The 23,272-nt window shown below is 38.3% G+C and overlaps 1 protein-coding gene across 3 annotated transcripts in view; it reads left to right on the top strand.

The window, feature by feature from the left end:
* Window positions 1-19,530: 19,530 nt before the first annotated feature.
* The window catches only part of Pip4k2a (phosphatidylinositol-5-phosphate 4-kinase type 2 alpha), a 156,715-nt gene continuing 152,973 nt past the window's right edge, over window positions 19,531-23,272 (top strand). The window contains exon 1 of one of the 3 annotated variants that reach the window (XM_078023324.1): window positions 19,531-19,550. Coding sequence is in view for 2 of the 3 variants with exons in the window: in XM_040276734.2 (XP_040132668.1) it covers window positions 20,219-20,362 (144 nt within the window). In the remaining variant the exon portion in view is untranslated. Of the gene's footprint in view, window positions 19,551-19,916; window positions 20,363-23,272 lie in introns of those variants that run through there. The other 2 variants (XM_040276734.2, XM_005325767.4) reach the window with 2 other exon arrangements.

Raw genomic sequence — 23,272 nt, forward strand, 5'->3', positions numbered from 1 at the left:
TTACAAGAAAAGATAAAATATGGGCTCAATGGGCATTATGTAAAATTGTGGATGTGTAACCGACGTGATTCTGCAATCTGCATTTGGGGTAAAATTGGGAGTTCATAACCCACTTCAATCTAATGTATGAAATATGATATGTCAAGAGCTTTGTAATGTTTTGAACAACCAATAAAAAAATAAAAAATTAAAAAAAAAATAAAATAAAATAAATAAAAATTAAAAAAAAATATGGGCTCAAATCTTCAAGGAATATAGAGATTAAATATACAAGAAACCCTTTAAAACTTTTATTTATTGAGCAAAGACTTGAAAAAGGTGAAGGAGAAAGTTCTCTGGGAAGGGACAACCTCAGTTGCAGAATCAAAGTTCAAAGGTCTGGGGCAGGTGATACTTCAAACACAGCAAGAAGAGCAAAGTAGTCAGAACAGAGAAGTTTGAGAGAGACAATTGGGGCTGCTAGATCATATAGGAATGGGTATACTATTGAAAGAACTTTGACTTTAATCTAAGAAAAATGGAAAGTGTTGGTGGGTTTTGAGTAGAAAGGTGTTCAAAATGACCTACATTTTAAAAAAGATCTTTCTGGATTCCACTTTGCAAATAAACTGTGGGGGTTGGGGACAAACATAAAAGCAGATAAACCAGATAGGTTATTGTAGTAAATTCAAGTGGGATTGATGATGAATCATGAGAAGTATATTAAACGGTGAAACTAGAAATGGACCTTCCTGAAGATAGAACTAACAGGAGTTTATGATGTCTAGAAGTTATGTTTTTTATTGTTGTTATTTGTTTTCTAAGACAGCAGGATGCACTACAATTCTTATTACACATATAGAGCACAATTTTTCATATATGGTTGTATAAAAAGTATATTCACACCAATAAAATACATGTCTTCATACATGTATTTTAGATAATAATGATCATAATGTTCCACCATTATTTCTAACCCCATGCCCCCTCCCTTCCCCTCCAACCCCTCTGTCCTATCTAGAGTTCATCTATTTCTCCCATGCCCCTTCTCCCTATGAGGTGTCCCCCAAAGCCCACATGTGAGACAATGTTTTTATTAGTGTATTTTAGTTATACATAATGGTAGAGTTCATTATGATATAGTCATACATGTGTGAAATTTAATTTGCTCCATTTCAGTCTCCAGTACTTCCACTTTCCCTCCCCTCTGTCTTCACTCCTCTTTCTCTTCCTGTACTCCACTGGCCTCCCTTCTTTCTGTTTATTTACTGTTTTAATATTGGCATTTTATGGAAATATGTAAAGATGGAATTCATTGTGGTACATTCCTACACATACATAGCATACTTTGGTAGATTTTATTCCATGTATATAGAAAACCCTAAAGACTCATCAAAAATCTGTTAAAACTAAGAAATGCATTAATCAAAGTTGAAGGATAAAAAATCAAAGTATAAAAAATTTGTTTTTTCTATACACTAATAACAAACTACCTAAAAAAAGAAATTAAGAAACCAATTCTATTTATTATAGCATAAAAAAGTAAAATATTTAGAAAAACAACTAAGGAGAGCAAAGATCTGCAGACTGAAAATTACATGAAAGAAGTTGAAGAAGACACAAATGGATAGAATATTCCATGTTTACAGATTGGGAGAATTAATATTGTTAAAATATTCATACTATCCAAAGAAATCTACAGATTAAGTTCAAACCCAATCAAAATTCAAATGGCATTTTTTTTCACAAAGATAGAAAAACAATCCTAAAATTCATACAGAAATTAAGAACCTGAATAGACAAAATAATCTTGAACAAATATAACAAAGCTAGAGGTATCACACTACCTGTTTTCACAATTCTACCACAAACTATGGTAATCAAAACTGTTAGATACTAGCATACAAACATATGGACCAATGGAACAGGATAGAATCCCCACATAAATCTATGTACTTATGGTTTAAATGATCTTCAACAGGATTCCCAAGAACACACAATGGAGAAAGGATAATCTCTTCCATAAGTGGAGCTGAGAAGACTGGACATCTATCTGAAGAATGACATTAGACCTTATCCCACACCATACATGAAAGCCAACTGAAATGGAGTGAAGCTGTAAATGAAAGACCTGAAGCAATAAAACTAGTAGAAGAAAATTAGGGGAAAAGCTTCTTGACATTGATCTGGACACACACACACACAAAATTATATATATAAGACCGCAGAAGCACAGGCAACAATTGCAAAAGTAGGCAAATGGGATTGCACAAACTAAACCATTTATGAACAACAAAAAAAGCAATCAGCCACTTGAAGGGACAACTTCTGAAGTGGGAGAAGATACTAGAAATTTTTTTATACATCTAATCAAGGATCAATATCCAAAATAAATAACAAACTCAAACAACTCAATCATAAGAAACTAAATAATTTGATTAGACATTTCTCAGAGAACACATACATTGGCCAATAGGTATATAAAAAATGTTCACATTACTAATCATCAGAAAAATGTAAATTAAAACCATATTGAGCCCTCACCTCACACATTGTGGCCTTTCATTTAAGGCCTCGTTCCACTTCACACTTGTTAGAATGACTGCTGTCAAAAAAAATGAAAGATAGCAAGTGTTGGAGAGGATGGGGAGAAACAAAGAATTGTATACACTATTATTGAGATTGGAAATTAGTACAGCTATTATGAAAAACAAAATGGAGTTCCCTCCAAAAAGTTAAACATTAAAAACAGCATGTGAAGAATCAATAAATGGGATGGATTCAAACTGAAAAGTTTCTTCTCAGCAAAAGAAGCAATCTGTGAGGTGAACAGAGAGCCTACATCTTGGAAGCAAATTTTTACATCTCACACATCAGATAGAGCACTTATCTCTAGGATATATAAAGAACTCAAAAAGCTAAATATAAAAAAAAACAAATAATCCAATCAATAAACTGAACAGACACTTCTCAGAAGATGATATACAATCAATCAACAAATATATGAGAAAATGTTCAACCTCTCTAGCAATTAGAGAAATGCAAATCAAAACTACTCTAAAATTTCATCTCACTCTAGTCAGAATGGCAGCTATTAAAAATACAAACAAGAATAAGTGTTGGTGAGGATGTGGGGAAAAAGTACACTCGTACATTGCTGGTGGGACTGCAAATTGGTGCAACCAATATGGAAAGCAGTATGCAGATTCCTTGGAAAAATGGGAATGGAACCACTATTTGACTCAGCTAGCCTACTCCTCAGTCTATACCCAAAGGACTTAAAGAAAGGGACACAGCAACATCAATGTTTATAGCAGCACTATTCACAATAGCTAACCTATGAAACCAAATTAGATGCCTATCAGTAGATGAATGGATAAAGAAAATGTGGTGTACTTACACAATGGAATATTACTCAGCAATAAGAGAGAATAATATCATTGCATTTGCAGGTAAATGGATGGTATTGGAGAAGATAATGCTAAGTGTAGTAAGCTAATTCCTAAAACCAAATGCTGAATGTTTTCTCTGATATTAGGAAGCTGATTCATAGTGGAGTTGGGAGGGGGATCATGGGAGGATTAGACAAACTCTAATAGGGCAAAAGGGTGGGAGGGGGAGAGAGGGGGCATGGAAGGAGAAATAAGGATGAAATGAGATGGACATCATTATCCTAAATACATGTATGAAGACACAAATTGTTTGACTCTACTTTGTAACAACCAGAGATATGAAATATTCTGCTCTATATGTGTAATATAAATTGTAATGCATTCTGCTATCATATATAACAAATTAGAATAAAAATAAATAAATAAATAATAAAAGCATATGATCCAGTAATTATATTCTTGGGTATATATGTCCAAAGCAAGCAAATCAGCATCTTGAAGAGACAGCTGAATTCTTATGTTTATTGCATCATTATTCACAGTAGCCATGATATGGAAACAACCTGAGCATTCATTAATGGACAAATGGAAAAATAAAAAGTGATGTGCATGCACACACACACACACACACACAGAGAGAGAGAGAGAGAGAGAGAGAGAGAGAGAGAGAGAGAGAGAGAGAAAGAAATATCATTCAGCTCCAAGAAAAGAAGATAATTCTGTCATTAGTAACAACATGGGTGAACCCAGAGGACACTATACTAAGTGATAAATACACAAAGAGACACCTACTGTATGATCTCACTTATATTTCAGTTTTAAAAATCAAACTCACAAAAAAAAAGAGTAGAATGTTAGTTTCTGGGAGTTGAAGGAGAGACAGCAGGAAATGGGGTAGTGTTGGCCACAGAGTACAAAGTTTCAGCTATGTAGGATAAATAAATTCTGGAGTCTAATGTACAGCATGATAACCACAGTTGATAATACTGTTTTATACAACCCCCAGCACCACCACCACCACAACAAAAATAATATTATATTGTATACCTGAAATTCTCTAAGAGAGTAGATCTTTTAAGAGAGTAGATCTTAAATGTTTTCACCACACAAACACACAAAATAGGTGTGTATGTGTGATGATGAACATAATAATTAGCTTGAATGCAGTAAGCACTTTGAGATATATATATATATATATATATATATATATATATATTATATATATACACACACAAACACATCACTATATATATAATTTTTATTTGTCAATTCTACCTTAATAAATATGGAAAAATTAAAAATAAAAATAAAAACTAAAAAAGACAAAATTATCAAAGTGAATAAAAAATACAATAAGATACCAGCTATATGCTGGGTACAGTTGAAAGACATCAATAGATTAAAAGTAAAGCAATAAAGATATGCCATCCCGGCATTCAGCAAAAGAAAGTTGTAGTAGCTATATTAATTCAGATAAAATAGAATTTAGAACAAGGAAAAATATCAGATAAATATCTAGGTAGACCCAACTCTACTAAAATACTTGAATCAATAATAAACAACCTTTCATAAAGGAAAGCCCAGGTATCTATGGTTTCACTGCAGAATTAAACTCAACATTGAAGGAAGAAATGGTGCTACATTTTTCCCCACGTTGTTCCAAATAAGAGAAGCATGGGGAATACTATGTAACTTATTCTATGAAGCCAGAATTCCTCCAATATGAAAACACTGCAAGAAAGAAAATTAACAGAATGATATCTTTCATTAACATAATTGCAATTGTCAAAGGAAGTTAGAAAACCAAATCCAACAATGTGTAAGAAGCATCATCCAACACAGCCAAGTGAGCATTATACCAGGATGGTTCAACAATCAAAAATCAATTAACACAATCCACATGTGAACAGACTAGAAAAGAAAACCATATGATCACATCAGTTGATGCACAAAAAGTGTTTGACAAAAATCCAACCCCTTCTCATGAGAAAAACTCTAGTAATAGAGAAGAATTTCCTCAATTTGCTATGGAACATTTTCCAAGAAACCTACAGCTAACATCAAGCTTAATTCAAGGATCACCTCCTATTATTATTACTTTAGTCAACATAACACAGGAAGCATTGTTAAGATGCCATTTCTTCCTTATTTGATCTATACGTTCAATCCAATCCCAATCAAAATTTAGGCAAGCCAGTTTATGTATGTTGAATACTAATCCTAAAGTTTACACAGAAAGGCAAACTTCAAAATTACTGTAAAACAATAGTAGTCAAGGCAGTGTATTATCACAAAAGAACAGACATAGATCAACAGGACAGAATCAAGAATCCAGAAATATATCCACACAAATATAGTGAACTGGTCTTTGACAAAGGAGCAAAGATAAGTCAACAGAGGAAGGCTAGGCTTGTCAACAAATGATGCTGGAATAATCTAGAAAAAAAGGTTCTAGATATATAGACTTTACCCCTTTAACAAAATTTATCTCAAAATGATCACAGACTTAAATGTATAATATGATACTATAAACATCTAGAAGGAAACATGAGAGAAAATCTACATGATTCTGGACTTGGTGATGAGGTTTCAGTGTAAAATGTTTGATTATGAAATAAAACTCAATAAGTCAGATTTACATTTAAAACAGACTGATAAGAGAATGAAAAGATAAATCACAGTCTAGGAGAAAATATTTGCAAAATCTATTTCTGATAAATGACTTGTATCCAAAATATACAAAGAACTCTTCAAACTCAACCATAAGAAAACAAACATTCCAATTTTAAAATGGTCAAAAGATTTGAAAGAGGACTTCCCAGATGTGATTAAATAAACATTTTTGATTTTTGTTTTTTCTTTCAAGTTAAGTATTTTGGAGGGAAGATTATCTTAGATTATCCAGATGAGCAGAATAATCACTAAAGTCTTTGTAAGAGGGAAACAGAAGTCAATGTCAGAGAAAGCAATGAGTAATAGACACAGAAAGATAAGGAGACCTGAGGATGAATGCAGTGCTCAGAGTTGGAGATGTTAAGATGTTAAGCTGCTGGGTTTTGAAGTGGAGGAAGGGGCTGTGGGCCAAGGCAAGCAGACAGCCTGTAGAATCTGGAAACCGAGGGAATGGGTTCTCCACTAGAGCCCACAGAAGGAACACAGCTTTATCTACACCTTGACTTTATTCAGCCCACTGAAGCCCATTTTAGATTTGCACCTCCAGAAGGATAAAATAATAAGCTTGTTATTTAAAGTTACTAATTTGTTACATTCTCCCAAATCCCATGCCAGCCTCCTTCTAGGAGGGACCCTTTGCTTGGTCTAATTTGAACAGCTCTGACATGCTACAGTGTTCTAATTTTACCATACTTTGTAACTACCACAATAGGAAACTGATAGGAAACTGGCAAAACTGCTACACTGTGGACTTAGCCTACTTGCAGAAGGCAGTCTCCTGCCACTCCCCTAGGTGAATGGCACGGTTTCTTTGCTCCTTGGTCAGGTAAGGGGCAGAGTACAGGCAGGACAGATTTTTGAGCCATCCTGAAAACACAGCTCAGTTCCAACTTTCAAACTGTGCTAACCAAGGCCATTACTCCTGGATTTTAAAACCTTTACAGGCTTGTCTCTCAGGCCCTTTGAGAGATCAGCTGTCACATGGACAGACATGGCACCCTTACCACTAATTTAAAATATCTCACTCTACTTCTAGCTTCTAGAGACTTCTTTTCCATTTTAGCTGAGCTATTTATTGAGAACATTTTTGTTATGTTTTGACCTTCATTTCCAAATAATTGCTACGTTCAAAAAATTGAAAAGGAAACTACAAACTACTTAGAAAAGGGCAAAAATAAAATATAAAATGAGTGCAGGCAGAGTGGTACTTAGAGAAGCATTTAAGGACACAAAGGTGGATATTACAAGAGATTAAAAATAAACAAAATATCTAATCATTCAGCTCAATAATCTAGAAAAGAAATTAGTTAAGAGATGTAAAACCTAAAATTAAAGATATAAGAAAATGAGCCAAAGAAATTAAAATTAATCAATAAAACTTCCTTTTGAAAAAGAAGAATAAGAATAAAGAAAAAACTGGAATTTTGGTGAAAAAGATCAAGAAAAAAACATAAAATATAATTCAAAGCATTATTAATAGAAAATTGTTTATAATTGTTGGTGCAAACAATATTAATTTTCAAGAAAATGCCATGTAGTAATTTATAACCATAAAACATGAAATCTAAATGGCTAATTTTCTAGAAACATATGTTATAATAATTGACTAGATATAAACAGGTTAAATAACTACCCTCAAACTCAGAAATTGACATTATGTAAAGAGGATTTTATGAGTGGGTTCTACTCTACCTTTAAAGAACAGATGACTCACATCTTATTTAAATAGTTCCTTCGACATAAAAAAATATGTAAAGTTTCCTAATTTATCTTTACTAAAACCATATAATATGTATTGATAAAGACATTATTACTAACCAAACTCACAACAAAACGCTAGCCATCAAACCTAGATACATCATTGGAATAAAAGAAAAATTCCATTGATAAAAAGGGTCAGGGAACACAGTACATGGAACCAAACCTAACAAGAAATGTGTAAGGTCTATGTGAATGAAATGATAAATATCTATTGAAGATCATAGAGAAAAACTTCAAAACTGGACAACTCTATCATTAGATAAGAAGTCCCAATGTTGTCATATTGTAATATCTAAAAATTTAGTCTGTGAATTTAAAGCAATCTCAATGTCATCTTCAAATTCACAAGAAAGAGAAAATGTCATGGGGTGTAGTGGTACACCTATAATCCCGGCAGCTCTGGAGACTGAGGTAGGAGGACTGCAAGTTTAAAGCCAGTCTCAGCAACTTAGCAAGATCTTGTCTCAAAATAAGAACAAATAAAGGGCTGGGGATGTAGCTTAGTGGTTAAGCATCCCTGAGTTCTATTCCTGGTGCCAAAAAGACAATGAAAAACTACCTAAGTATTATCTATTTTTTCTAAATTAAGTAACAATGGTCAACTGAATACCAAAATATATAAATTCAGTGATTTTAAAGTGAGATATTAAGAGAAAAAAATAGACAAAAACTGCTAGAAATCAGAAGTAAAAAAACTTTCCCATCTAAATTAAAAATTTAATTCTGGTTAGTATGCTCTCTTACATTAGTCTGTAAAGAAAAACCAATTAAATGTATGGTCTATTACTTCATATCATGAATAAAAAATTAACTTCTGAGGAATTAAAGAGCTAGACATTAAAAAATAAATAAAAGCATAAAAGTATTCAAAGAAAATATGAGGAGCCTGGGGTTGTGGCTCAGTGGTAGAATGCTCATCTTGCATGTGTGAGGCCCTGGATTCAATCCTCAGCACCACCTAAAAATAAATAAGGATATTGTGTCTAACTACAACTAAAAAATAAATATTAAAAAAATATGAGATATTTTTATAATCTTGGAGAAGGGAGATGAGCAAATTTGAGTACATAGAAACAACTAGTTTTTAAAAATAAATAACCAGGGGCTGGGGATGTGGCTCAAGTGGTAGCGAGCTCGCCTGGCATGCGTGCAGCCCGGGTTCGATCCTCAGCACCACATACCAACAAAGATGTTGTGTCCGCCGAGAACTAAAAAATAAATATTAAAAATTCTCTCTCTCTCTTTCTCTTTCTCTCTCTCCCACTCTCTCTTAAAAAAAATAAAAATAAATAAATAACCCTTTAACAAAAAGGCCAATGATCGACTCAAATAAAATATTGTAACACATATAATATACAAAGGATTTGTATCCAAGGTAAAGCCTCAGTACAAAGCAATAAGGAAACAGGAAGCCTTTAAACAAACAATTCACAAATTCTGAATATACTGAGCATACTGTCTGCTGTACTGTGCTGTGCTCTGGTACTGAATGAAGGGTTTATTTCTCCAGTGCTGAAAGTGTTGCTGGCTGACAGCTCTAACCAGCCCTCTTTGGGAATTGCTGTCAGTGGAAAAGACTCGCCTCATCCAAGAGCATGCACTTCCCAGGTACCCTTCATCCAACAACTGGAGGATCTGGGGCTCTGACCACCATGCTTTATCCTGGGCAATTCAAAAAGCCATCTTAGCTTCAGAGATCACCAGGGGTCAGTTGAGACCTTAGTTGTGACAAGTGGAAGCAGAACTTCTCCCTCTGCCCATCTTGCTTATTCCCATCCTCTCAGATGTTAATGAATAGAGTACTCCCTAATAGCTTCCTGCACCTTAATTCATTTATTTCTTAATTTTTATTGCTTAATTCTTCATTTCAGCCTCTGCTTCCCAGAACTTGAACTACAAGAGTCTGCAAGTATGAAAAGGTGGCTTATCTCCATCCTTTAATTAGGGAAATGTAAATTTTTTAAAAACCAAAGGTCCTATTTTGCTCATTAGATTGGCAACATTTTCAAAGACTGGCAATTCTAAGAGTTGGTGAGAGTGAGAAAAAAAAACTGCATTTTCACATACCATCATAAAGTAAATTTCCATAATCCATCAATTTCACCTCAAGGTACTTAGATAAATCTAGTATATCTGTATAAAAAGATATCTATAAAGCAGTACATTGAAATTTTGTTCTTAGTTGTAAAAAAACAAAAAACAAAACTGCAAACAATACTATATATGCTTCTTTGTAATCTGCTCAGAATTCTTCCTCTGGAAAACCAATCCTTTCTATATCACTTAGAAACGAGATGGTAGAGCTGTCGATCACAACAGCTCCTTCCTCTATCTTGGTATGATGGTGAGCACAGGACCAAGTCGTGGTCAGTTAGAGCGTTGGGCTGATTGTGGACATAGTCCCAAGAGGCCCAATCTCAGACCTGCCATAGAACTGATAAAGGGATGCTGGAATAAGCAAGCTCTGTGCAGAAGTTTTGGTAAGGCAGGGCTTCTTGGTGGCCACCTTCCCTGACTTGTGAAGTAACAATGGCCAACTGGATACCCGTTTTAATGACTGTGAAATGAAAACACACACACACACACACACACACATACAGAGAGAGAGAGAGAGAGAGAGAGAGAGAGAGAGAGAGAGAGAGAGAGAGAGAGAAAAACCTGATCAAGAGCTGGAAACATTGCTACTTGAAGCAATCGTCCAGTCTCTACAAAACTGCTGGTGTAGCAGATTTCTCAGCATGGGAGTACAGTGGAATGGGCTCTGGTGTGGGCCAGAAGGCATCTCAAAGCAGAGAAGATCTCGGCCTCTCTTATTAGGGGTGTCCAAGGAGGCTGAAAGCTTGACAGAAAAGAAGCAGGCAGGACCAGAGCAGTTAATAGTGCTGATCACTTGAGGGTCCAGGGGAGAAGCCCCAGGGAAGCCCAAACCACGTGACTCTCTCAGAGTGGCAATGGTGGCTAAGAGGAAAGAGCAGCTCTGCCTGGCTGAGAAGTTCCAGGAGCCCAGGCCTGAGCAGAAAAGGCCGCATTGTGATGGAGACACCTTTGTGGAGACAAGCAGACCAACAATCCAACAGTGATCTCTATTCCAAAGCCAGAGCGTACAATCCTTCTACCTGCATCTTATGTCACCAGAGAGAGAGAGAGAGAGAGAAGGATTAACTTTCACCAAGTATTCTCTACTGGAGACTGAGAGAAACTCAGAATTTGTCTGAGTTTAAACTAGAAGAGACTCAATCAAGGTTTCTGTAATTTAGCTAGCAACTGAGCTAAATGCCAAATTAAGTACAGGATAGAAAAAGGAAATTACAAAAATTTTGTATACATGACATTTGTGATAAAGAAAGTCATTCTTGTTATTCTAATATGGAAAGATCGTCAAGATATAATGTTAAATAGAAAGGAATAAATATGATTTCTTTCTTTTTATTAATAATATGTACAGTACATTGTCATTTTTATAAAAGCAAACATATACTAGTGCATGTACATATATGTGCACAGAAAGGACCTTGGAGGACCTATTAAGACAGCAGGGGAGCACAGGGGATAGGGGAAAGTGGGAAGCAGGGGTGGAGGTGTAGAAGGAGGGACTTTCCCTTTTTAGTCCATGCACTTCTGTACTGTTTGTGCTTTTTAAAGAAATATAATTAATTTTGTGTAAATAAGAAGATATTATTATGCTGAATAAATTTTTTTTAACTCAAGTACCATCACCTCGGGATCTCCTTCTTTGGATGTGCCCACTCTACTTTCCCTCCTTCTCCTGCCCCCACAGTTGATCAAGTGGTTCTTCCTTCCTTGGGGCATCCAGAGAACCAACCCTAGGGCCTTGCTATAGCATGTGCTGAAAATGGTTGGCTTATGGGTTCAGCTTCTCCACCACACTGTGACCCTCTCAAGAACCAGAGATGTGTCTTCTTTATCTTTGAGCTGAGATTCTTCTAGGATTTCAAGCTATTTGGGATAAATCAATGAGGAAAAATTATAATAAGCCTATTTCTGACTTCAGTCCCTGAGTTATATTTTATCAAGTTTTAAAATACCAGTACTATGACCTACTTAAATTTTGATTTTGAAAGCCAAGATAGAAAAGCCTCAATTAACAAAGGCAAAAACAGCATCCTTCATGGAAAGTAAATTTTATAACATCTACCAACTCTCCAAGGAAGAATCATGCCATATTTAAGATGAAAGCACAAATAAATTACATGAATATGATAAATGATCCACAGTCCCATGTCTTTAAAATTCAGGCCTGGATCTTTATGTAACAATGATTTCATCTGTAGCTTCCTTTTAGTTCGACACTGGAATGCTAGCTAGCACTAAAACTATGTAAGGGAATTACAAGGTAGGTTTTTGTTTGTTTATTTTTTGTTTTTTGAGTCTTAAAGCCCATAGAGCCCAATTTTTTCATCTCTCTTGAGATTTTACAAGTCTTGAGAAAGTGGTTGGTGGGAGAAGTCTGAGGTGACAGGAGGAACATGAGATTAGATACATGAAAGTAGATAGCACTTTGCATCAAGCACCCAAATCTGAAATAGTGAGAAAGCTCAGGGACAGAATTCTGAGATCTGACTAGACATGAAACAGAAGTTGCAGTGGATTTGTAGACTCCAGCACAATCAGCTGGGGTAAGTCTTATAGGTTCTCCAGGTTTGGGAGCAAAGGCTTGAGGGTTTAGATGGGTTTGGGGTCCCATTAAAGCATGCCTCCTGACTGATGGTTCTGGGGCTGCTTTTGCTTCTGCTTCTGCAGGAGGTGGCAGTGACTAATTTCAGGAACTGAGAGCAGCAAGGAGGAAGTGGAAACAGCTTGGGTAGCAGTGAGAATCTCTCTGGGACTCCTGGTTCCTCTTCAACTCTTCACTTCTTACCCCTGGGGTGATGGACAGGAACTGCAGGGGCTAATCAACACAGGCACTTTGTAGTACTAGTGGGACAGGCAGACGTTTTTCCTTCACGATGTTCAAGGCTACTGCTTTGTAACTTCTATTCAGCTCACAAATGGCAGTGGAGACTACAGATCACCCCCTCTCTAATTATTAGACACGACAGCACAAAGACGGCTGTGATACTTTTCCTTATGGTAATCTCAAGATACATTTCTTTGGATGTATTTCAAATATATTCTAGAATCATTTCTCTAGATTTTCTTTAGTGAAGCATCAGTGTGGTATATTTTAAAATAAAAATACCTCCATTAAAGCAGTCTTTAGGGGGGATTTCACCCTCATAAAGAGCAGGATACCCTTGGTAGCAGGCATGTTAAAAGCACAAAGGAGTGACTGCAATCTTTTCCCTACGAGCCACCTTAGGCAATGAAGCCTAGTTTGTACTTTCTCTACCTGCAGCCACTGCTGCCCCTGGTAGCCAAATTCGCCTATTTCCCCCCATTATCTTTATTGCCAAGACTTAAGTCCATTCTTCCGTCATCTCTTATCTGGATTTCTGTAATTGTTTTCTTATTTCCCTATTTTGACATTTAAATCTCTTTGATCTGTTTTCCACATAGGAAAGAGCCACTGACTTTTTTGGGGGGGAAAATATTTTATATGAAGATTTTATATGTATATAAAATCTTCAGTTTCCTGTTGTACTGATAATAAAATCCAAATTCCTTGCCAGGGTTTCAGTGACCTGATGCCTGCCTGCTTAGCCAGCATAGGCCTCCTTTGGGTCCTGGTACAAGCTCTCATGATTGGTGATACCTCTTTCCAGGCATCTCTCACTTCATTCCATATACAAGCAACTCCTTTTCTTTCAGACTTCTAGAGGTCTTCCTTGGAGGGGCTCTTCCTGTTCATTTTACCTATTTTCTCCTACTACCTTTAGAAACTTTATTCCTATTTGCAAATATATGGTTGTTTGCCAGCTGGTAGTCTTTATCTTCTCAGACTGTTAACTATATAAAGGAAGAAATCATATGCAGCACCTAGAAAATTATCTGGCACATAGTAGGAATAATAAATATTAACTGCACAAATTCATTTTTATTTTAAATGTAAATGAAAAATAGCTCTGAGAGCAAAAAAGTAAAAATACCCTCCTTCACAGTTGTCACACTTAACTTTTGCTACAGTCAGGAGTTTGGGCAAACTCACAGGAGTTTTTCAGGGCTTCCTCAGTTCCTAGTATAATCCTTACCAGCTTTCAAAAGGTGAGGGCCCTTGCTTCTGGCTTCTAGACATCATGGTCTCTTCCCTAGACCAGGACAAACAACTCAGGCTAAGATCAAATTCCTCTGCTTTTATGCACCATTGGCTTCTGGCCTGAAGGTCATACCAATTTGTATGGACATTGTTGATCAACAAAGAATAAATTCTTCTGTCATAGTCAATTTTCTGGTACTATAATAAAATGCCTGAAAACAGGTGATTTATAAAGATGTATAAAGAATAAATTGGCTCACTGTTTTAGGCTGGGAAGTCTAAGAACATGGTGCCTACATCTGCTCAGCATCTGGTGAGTGCCTTTCCTCTGTATCATGAACATGGCAGAGGATATCATCTGGTGAGACAGAGCAAGTGTGCTGGAGAAAGGAAAATTCTATAACAAAACCACTCCTTGATGAGCCATTAATCCACAAGTGGATTGATCCATCCATGAGGGATGAACCCTTATAACCAATCACCTCCCAAATGTCTCACCTCTCAAATATTAACCTATAACTTAGGGGATTCGATTTTTAATACATGAAATTTAACAGATACATTCCAACCATAGCAACCCCCTTTTCCCAGGGCATTTAAAAACTACCTCAAGTGATGGGCATTCTTATTTCCACAGGTTTCATACATTTGTTGTATCAAACATATTAAAATACATTCATAACCTACATTTAATATAAAACTTTTGCTATAAAATACATTAGAAAAGATTTTTATAATTTTTCTCATGGAATTTTTAGCTATGATTAACTACAATTGGCTATTATTTTTATCAATCGCTATGTGTACTTATCAAAGAAGAAAAACTATCTTGCAAATTGCTTATAAGTATTGTCACTTTTGTATTCTAAATTTGGATTTAATAAACAGTATTATGTTTTGCAGACATTAACTCAAGTGATTATTATTGGTATTGACCTTGCTGTCCTCTTTTGAAGTCAATATTTTTGTTTTTCACATTTTGAACTTTTTCCAGTTCCCTGAAAAACTCAGACCCTCTGCATTGGGCAAATGATATCCAATAGTAAAATGATACTTTTTCTTTTTCCTGTTTGCAGCCTTCTTCTTCTTCTTCTTCTTCTTCTTTTTTTTTTTTTTTTTAAGAATTCTTTGCAAACTCAGAGGAGTTCTCTTCCCTCCCACAGAGAGGACAATGGTCTGTTCTGCTACAGGCTTTCTTCACCTTTACCTAATCGCAATAATAAAAGCAAGGAGCACCAAAAAGTCTGTCTTGTACAGAAATTGGGTTAGTATGTTGAATGCCATTACCATGTTTCTTATTTAATGATGGAACATGGTTGCATTTTTAAAATTCATTATTATAAAAGTAATATATATTCACCTTATAAAAAAATGGAAAATGAAGGCAAATATATTTTTAAAATCCTCTATAATCCAACTTTACCCCTGATATAGCCAACATATATAGTCAACACTACGATGTATTTTTAGTATTTTTTAGTGTTTTATATTACACACATATCAAAACAATATCATATATGCAATTGTATTCTATTTTCACTTACATTACTATTATGACTTTTAATAATTAGCAATCAATAATGATTAATGATTATGCCATCATATTTTCTGTGAAAGATAAATTTGGTTTTGATGCTCTGGATTGAACTCAGGTCCTCGCACATGATAAACACACTCTACACCCCTAGCCTTAGAATACCATTTTTATTGGGTGCCACAATCTACCAAATGGATCTACTGGAATCCTGCACTTAATTGCTTTTCTAACATTGGAAATTTCTGTTTTTATTATGAAAGTGCATGTAATAAAAATATAATGCTCTGGAAATTGACTCATTTCTTCCATATAGCTTCCTTACTTTCAAGGGGCTAGCTTTAGTTCTTGGACTCTGCTTAAAGAATGGAGAAGAGTAGACAGCTGGGAAATGATTGGTGCATTTGTAAGCCCCTCATACCTGATCTTTTCCAAGTCCAGCCTCTCAATATCAGACTAACCAAATAGGTGCCAACTAACTGGTAGATTCCTGGAATTGCTACCACAATTGCTGCCACATGTCCCAGCCAGCTACCCAAGCCAGAAGAGTCACCATTAATATTTTAATTGAAGTGGAAAACCCCAACCAGCTGGTGCCATACCCCAGTCAGTCCAGAAGGTATTTGAAAAGCATAGCATTTCCTGGGAACTCCCAGATAGTAAGCTCTGTCGCACCTGTTAATATCTCTCTCCAAAGAGTAATTCACATATCATAATTGAATTTTTGAAGTCCACTTACTGCATTTGGATCCCACTTATAGCTTTTTGGATAAGTCTGACAATATATATATATATACTTTAAAAACGGTCTTCCAAAATAATAACAATTTCAAATATGAAGGTTCTGGATGACACCACAGAAGACTGAAGAATTATCCCACATCTTACTGTTTTCTACATAAAGCAATGAAAAGCAGAAATGTATCCAAATAACACTAAATCAAGGGAACTAGTGATTTCCTTTCTTGATAATTTCTAGGTGGAATTCTTCAACTGAGGAAGTATTTTTTTATAAAAAGGTAATAATAATATAAATATCATGGTATCTATACTATTTCAAGTTCCATTTCTGGCTTTAGACTTAGTCATCCTAAGACTTTGAGCATTCTGCTTATTTATTATTGTTATTTTGATGATGTGGACTCATACTGTTTTATGATATAGTAAGTTGACTATAGTTAAAAAAAAAAAAAAAGCAAAATCAAAACAACAGCAACAAGAAGTATAATGAATCCAGTACTGGTAGCCTTTGGATCTTCCCACTTTCTTTTTTCTTCTTAATGAACTTTGCTGCTGGGGCATTTCTTGAAACTTCAATGACTTTGGTGACTGGGTGAACAACCAACAGTTCAAATACAAAAGGGTGTGGCCTGGGGAGTAAGGGACACAGAGAGCAGGTTCTTGACTGACACAACCACATGCCTTTCTTGAGGCCCCACTTGCTCTTGTCTCTAATCACACCTCTTTTCAAGACCTTTGGTAAATGCTGGTGGTCTGGGTTCTCTAATCCTTGACAATGTAAGCAAACTGAACCAGATGCCTAGTCCAGTACAAGCAGGACACACCAATTGTTTCAATATCATGCAAACATCAAAGGAAAACAGTGATCAAATTGTTAGATCGTTAAACCCATATAGTATTTAGCTGTGGATCTGAAACATTATGCCTAGCCTATGGTATTTCCCAATTAAGTATTTATAAGTAAATCTTGCACAAACATTTCCTGTGGAAACTTCACCTATGAAATTTTCCTTTCAATTTATTAATCAAAACTTTGCTTTAGGTGCTATGGGGAAGGGGACATACCAGGTTCATGAGGAGGCTTTAGAAGCGGGTACACCCTGGACTTACCGAAAAAAGTTTCTTGGGCTGGGGTTGTAGTTCAGTGTTACAGCATGTCCCTTGTGAGATTGAAATCTCCTGCATCACCAAAAAAGTTAGGTTCAGCAGCACAGCCTATGATCCAGTTTGCTCAGAAGACTGAGGCAGGAAGGTAACAAGCTGGAGACCAGTCTTGGCAATTTAATGAGATCCTCTCAAAATTAAAAAGGACTAGGAGTGTAACTTAGTGGTAGAGGGATTCTGGGAGTAGGAAGCAAAGTGCCAGTTTCTTGCCTCCCAACAAGTCACATTTCTCTAGAGTTCAGTTGTCTATATAATGTATACAATTTGAGAATTGGATTAGGTACTTTTTGAAGTCATTTCTGTGATTCTAGAACTCCTGCATTGTATGTCCTCCATAGAACACAAAGATAACACGAAAGATTATTGGCAAAATCATTTAATGATGTATTTGTGAATGGCATCGTGTTAAATGTCATCAAAGTAAGTTAAATCACCCAGAATTATGCCCTACCAGTCTCTTCCTATCTAAAAACACCACCTGGATTTTCATTTCCCGAGGCTTTGCCCTTTGCCTCTCATAGGAATGACATTAGTCTCTGCTCCCACTCCATAGATTGCTACTCTCCTGTATGAAACCTTGCCTGACAATGCCACAGGTATCCATTTCCTCTTCCTGTAGGCTCTATCGGCACTTTGTCATCATTAAATTCAGTTTTTCAGCATTTGCAAAAAGCCCATTGTCTTGCATTATTAATATACAATTAAGTATAATAGCTATTATGAAACAAATAAAGTGCTATAGAAGCACTGAAGTGGAAGGATTAATTTCAACTAAGAGGATAAGGAAAGCACCAGAGAAGAAAAGATTTGAACATAATTGTTTTCAAGGGCAGGATCTGGTAAGGGGGTTATATGGAGTGGTGATGAAAAGCAATAATTGATAATGATGCGACACTCTCAAGCCTGGGTCAATGAAAATTTGTTAAATAAATGAACTTGTAATGGGTTGACTGAATGGTATGAATACCATTTCCAATATAATACAAGAGATGAAGCAATGTGCTTGAAGCAGAAGATGATAAACTTGGTTTTAGACACCTTTGTAAAGGTGCCTGAGGACAAATGATGCAGACATGTTCAACCAGGCATTTCTCTGAGCTCAAGGGAGAGTTTTTGGGTCATTTGGAGTACTCTACATTTTACCTTGTGTTGGGTGGTTTACAAAGGGCTTTCATGGCCATTAGCTAATGTTGATTTTTATTCTAACAAACATCCTATAAAGTACTCCCTAACATGATATTTATGTCTAATTATGTCCATTAATACAAAGAACCTGAGGCTCAGAGACGTTAATTTGATCAACCAAATAAAAGGGCTACACGTGAAGCATAGTGGTCTTACTAGAAATTTAGAATTTTTTTTCTTTAAGCCATGAAGGGGGCTGATGAATAATTCCAAGGAAGTAGATATTATTTTAGACAATAGTATGAAGGAAGCCAGAAAGAACCAGAGGCCTTCTGGCAACATCTGTGTTTAAAGAACTAAGGAAGAAGGGACACAACCGAAGGTGACCACAGGATCTGCTGCCTCTCCCCTCAACCATGGCCCCCATGTTCTGTCTTCCTTTGTATCCCTGATAGAACCAAGCAAAACACCAGAGGCACAGAAGGTATTCACTATATTTGAGTGCAGTAATAATAAGAAATAACACACCTTTGGGTGTATGGGTAGGCTGAGGCAGAGGAAATGTATGGCCTCAGCTTGGAATGGCAGCTTGAAATGCTTGGAATGGCAGCTTCCTGGGGGTGAACAGGTATTCCTATAATGAGGATGAAGAGAGCAAAGAGATTTCCATAAAAGGTGAATATACAGGGAAGAGAGAAGGGTTGGCAAGAAGCACCGTGATGCATTCGAAGCATAAGGTACAGCTTGGGGCATGATTCTCTCGGCCAAACCAAGGACTTTCCATGAGGAACCCAGGGGTGGGATGGGAATAGTAGTTCAGTGTATTAGGTGGGAGTCTCCCTTCTGCAAAACGCGCAGTGCGGGAATGCCTGACAGTTAAAAGTCTCAAAGGGATTAAGAAGTCAATTTCAGGGGCGCTCTGGGAGGCGGCTGACCACGTGCCACGATCCTTTCCCTAGGTGCTAGGGAAGCTCCTGTCTCGGTGCAGCATTTCAGGTCTCACTACCTCTCCTGGCCCTTGGCACTGGTAAGTCGCGGTTCCCAGGGCCAGCTTCCTTCCGCTGACCCACGCCTCTAGGGACTCCCCTCCTTAGACCTCCCACCCCCACAAACCCATCCTTTTCTCCTTTCTTCCCGGGGAGCGGAAGGCAGTGTTCCGCCGGAGTCTTCGTGGCACCGAACTACCCACCGCGCGGCTTCCCAAGCGGGCCAGGAGCTGCTGGCCAAGCTCGCCTGAGTACAGGAGACCGCCTGGAAGCTACCGAGCGGGAGCCCGACCCGGAGGTGGAGGGCGCAGCCTAACGGTCCCGCCGCCGCCGCGCCGCGCCCCGCCCGGCGGCGCCGCAGCTGCTGCCCGCCCGCCCCCTGCGTCATGACGCTGGCGCCCAACGCGGAAGCCCTCGCGGCGCGCCTGGTCCAGCCGCGGGCAGAGCGCGGAGCCGCGGCGGGCGCGGGAGCCGGGCCGGGCGCGAGCTGAGCGCAGCCTCCTGCCCCAGCCGGGCCGAGCGGGCGGAGCGGGCACACGAGCCGCACCGGGCTGAGCACGCGGGCAGCGGCAGCGGCGGCGGGCGGAGCGGGACACTGCGCGCCGGGGCCGCCGCCGAGGGGATGCGGCTGCCTCCCCTGGCCGGTGTGTAGAGAGGGCGGGTCCCCGGTCTCGGGAGCGCGGCGGTGGAGGGGACGGAGGAGGCGGCCATGGCGACCCCTGGCAACCTGGGGTCCTCCGTCCTGGCGAGCAAGACCAAGACCAAGAAGAAGCACTTCGTAGCGCAGAAAGTGAAGCTGTTTCGGGCCAGCGACCCTCTACTCAGCGTCCTGATGTGGGGGGTAAACCACTCGGTAAGGGCTTGGCTGCAGCGCGCAGTCCCCTTCCTTCTCCTCTTCCTTCGCGCCCCCCTCCGTCTCCCGCTGCAGCTGTTGGCGGGGCGGAGAGCCCGAGCCGGCGGGGTCAGCGGGTCCCCAGCCCTTTGGCTGCTCTCTTTCGGAGCTGCCCGTCCGCCTCGGTGTCCCTAGCCCCACAATTTGCGCCCGCTCCTCCGGGCAGCCCCGAGCCACTTGGCGCCCTCTTTGGACATAGGGCCGGATGCTGGATGAGAGGGCTTCTCTGCATCTGAGCCCTGCGCCGACCCCCGTCCGTCCACCCGCGGGTCGGTCCTAGCAGCTGGGGAAGTGGGAAGTTTGTGTGGGGCACAGCTCCGCCTCGTCTGTCAGCCCCAGCGGGGGCTGCTTGGGGTCCGGGTCCGGGTCTGGGTGATCGCTCCCTTGCTGGGGGAGGGGGACGGTGCGGTGTGGCCGCCGGTGCCCTCCACGGGAGGGCAGGTGTAGGTATTCCCGGCTGGTCCGGTTCAGAACCTCCTGCGAGAGGACAGAGGTGAGACTACTGGAGTGCTAGGAGATTTGGGGCAACAGCTTTAGTGCTTAGGATCTTTTTTCCTTTAAAGGCAATATTAGTGGACACGAGGAGTCTTTTTGGCAAAGAAAAAGCCAATGTGAATATGGCACTAGTGTTGAGCATCTTCTCTGCTCCTCTCCTGAATCGCGCTGCCGCTGTGCAGGCTGAAGAGCTCTTGGCGGGGTGTCTTCTTCCCCACACCTCCTCCCTCTCCTTGGGGAACCAGGCAGAAGTCACCGACTGCGGAAGGGCGGCTGGGGCGGTGACAGCTGGAGGGGTCCCGGTGGACGCGGATGAAAGGTGGTCTTGAGTTGATTACATCCGGTTTTGGGGTTTGTTTAAAAGGCCGGAGGAGAACGCTTTGGAAAGGCTAGCTTAACACCACAGCCGGGAGTGGAGGAAGATGCACCGCTGCGGGCTATGCGGACTGCGGTTTGAGGGTCTGAAATAGCCTCCTGCTGATCTTACAGCAAGAAACTCCTGCAGTTTTAATCTACTTAGATATAGGATCAGGAAACGTGATAGGCAGCTTTTGAGAGAGCCATGAAAGTTTAAATGAGCTTGTGAATTTTGACCGTGACCTTATCCACTGCAGTTAGCATCTGAGGAAAAAGTGTAAGCCTGCTTTCTGTGCTTTTGATTTCTCTGGGTGCCCATGTGTCCTTTTCAGCATAAAGGAAATGTCAGAAAACCCTGTTGTTGTTGTTGTTGTTTTCACTCCCAAATTAACAAAGTTGCTTAAAATAGCTCATAAACATTTTTAAAAATATTTTCCTTCCCTAAACTGAGTTGGGGGAAAGGAGAAACAATATTAGAATTGATAGTGTTTTATGGAGTGACTTTTTTTTAGTTGATAGATTATTATTTTCTGACAGATTAATTCCTCTTCCACTGAAGTTCATTTTAAGGTCCTGACAATTTAACTATTAGGAATGTAAACTAAGCCCTTAGGACAGTCTATAGATTACTGCACCAGGAACTCCCCCAAGTTTTAAATAGAAAACGAAATGAAAATTTTCCTACATAATGTTTACAATTTTGTTATGTTTACTTTTGGTAAGTTTTTTTTTTTGTTTTGTTTTTGTTAGTTGAAGTTCTCTTCACTAGAATAGGACCTAATAATGAAAATAGGATGTGTACTGTAGTGCTTACTCATATTTATGGGTCCTTTTTATCTTCTTTGGAGTTCTGGTGTTTTAGTCCAGAGAGTATTTGTGTCTCTGGATTGAATCTAGAATTGTCAACAATATGCTTCTGAGGGCTGGGGATTGTGGCTCAGCAGTAAAGCACTTGCCTAGCACCTGGTTTGATCCTCAGCACCACATAAAAATAAATAAATTAAATAAAAGTATTGTGTCCAACTACAACTAAAAAATATTTTTAAAAAAAAACAATATGCTGCTGAAAAAAATGTGTCTGCATTCTCTGGGAATTAGTCTGGACTTCCATGTTACTTTAGGAAAGCCTATAACTGAGCATAATTTGCTGTAATCATTTACGTTGTCACCTTATATTTATGAATTGCTACATTTGTTTTTTTTAGTTTCTTTCTATTGGAAACATTTTGAAACTACTTAAACCTTATAAAAATAATGTATGATTACCAGATAGTACATTTATTGTTATTTTCTTTTGCTTAAGTTAGCATTCTTAAGTATACATAGCCAGAGTACTGGAGATTCCATAGTGTACAATGTAAGCATGTTATTCATTCAATAAATATGTATTGAGCACATATAGTGCCACCCACTGTAGGAAAAGTTGCTAAAAATGCATATCATATTTTTGTCCAGATATCTTTATTTTGAAGGTTCTGAGTTGATATAAGAAAGGTCTGTTTCATAGACTATTTTCAGATGTCTATTTTCATATATATACGTATATATGTGTATATGTGTGTGTGTGTGTGTGTGTGTGTGTGTGTGTGTATATATATATATATATATATTTTAAAGAATGCAGGTGTATATAGAGATGAAATCCAGATTGATGAAATCTGGTTGATTTCGTTTTAGGTGGCAAAGTGTGATACCAGATAAATGTTTTATCATGACCTTCTATGCACCAAAGTTTACAGAATAATGTGGAGAAAATATGTCCAACATTTTAAGAATCTGCAAGCTCAAAGGGGAATGAAGGGAAGGGAAGGGGGGAAGGAATAGGAAAGACAGTAGAATGAATTGAATATAACTTTCCTATGTTCATATATGAATACACGACCAGCATAACACCACATCATGTTCAGCCACAAGAATGGGATCCTAATTAGGATAAGTTATATTTCATGTATGTATAATATGTCAAAATACAGTCTACTGTCATGTATATCTAAAAAGAACAAATAAAAAAAAGACTAA

Source organism: Ictidomys tridecemlineatus, chromosome 10, assembly GCF_052094955.1.
Source record: "Ictidomys tridecemlineatus isolate mIctTri1 chromosome 10, mIctTri1.hap1, whole genome shotgun sequence".
Lineage (NCBI taxonomy): Eukaryota > Metazoa > Chordata > Mammalia > Rodentia > Sciuridae > Ictidomys > Ictidomys tridecemlineatus.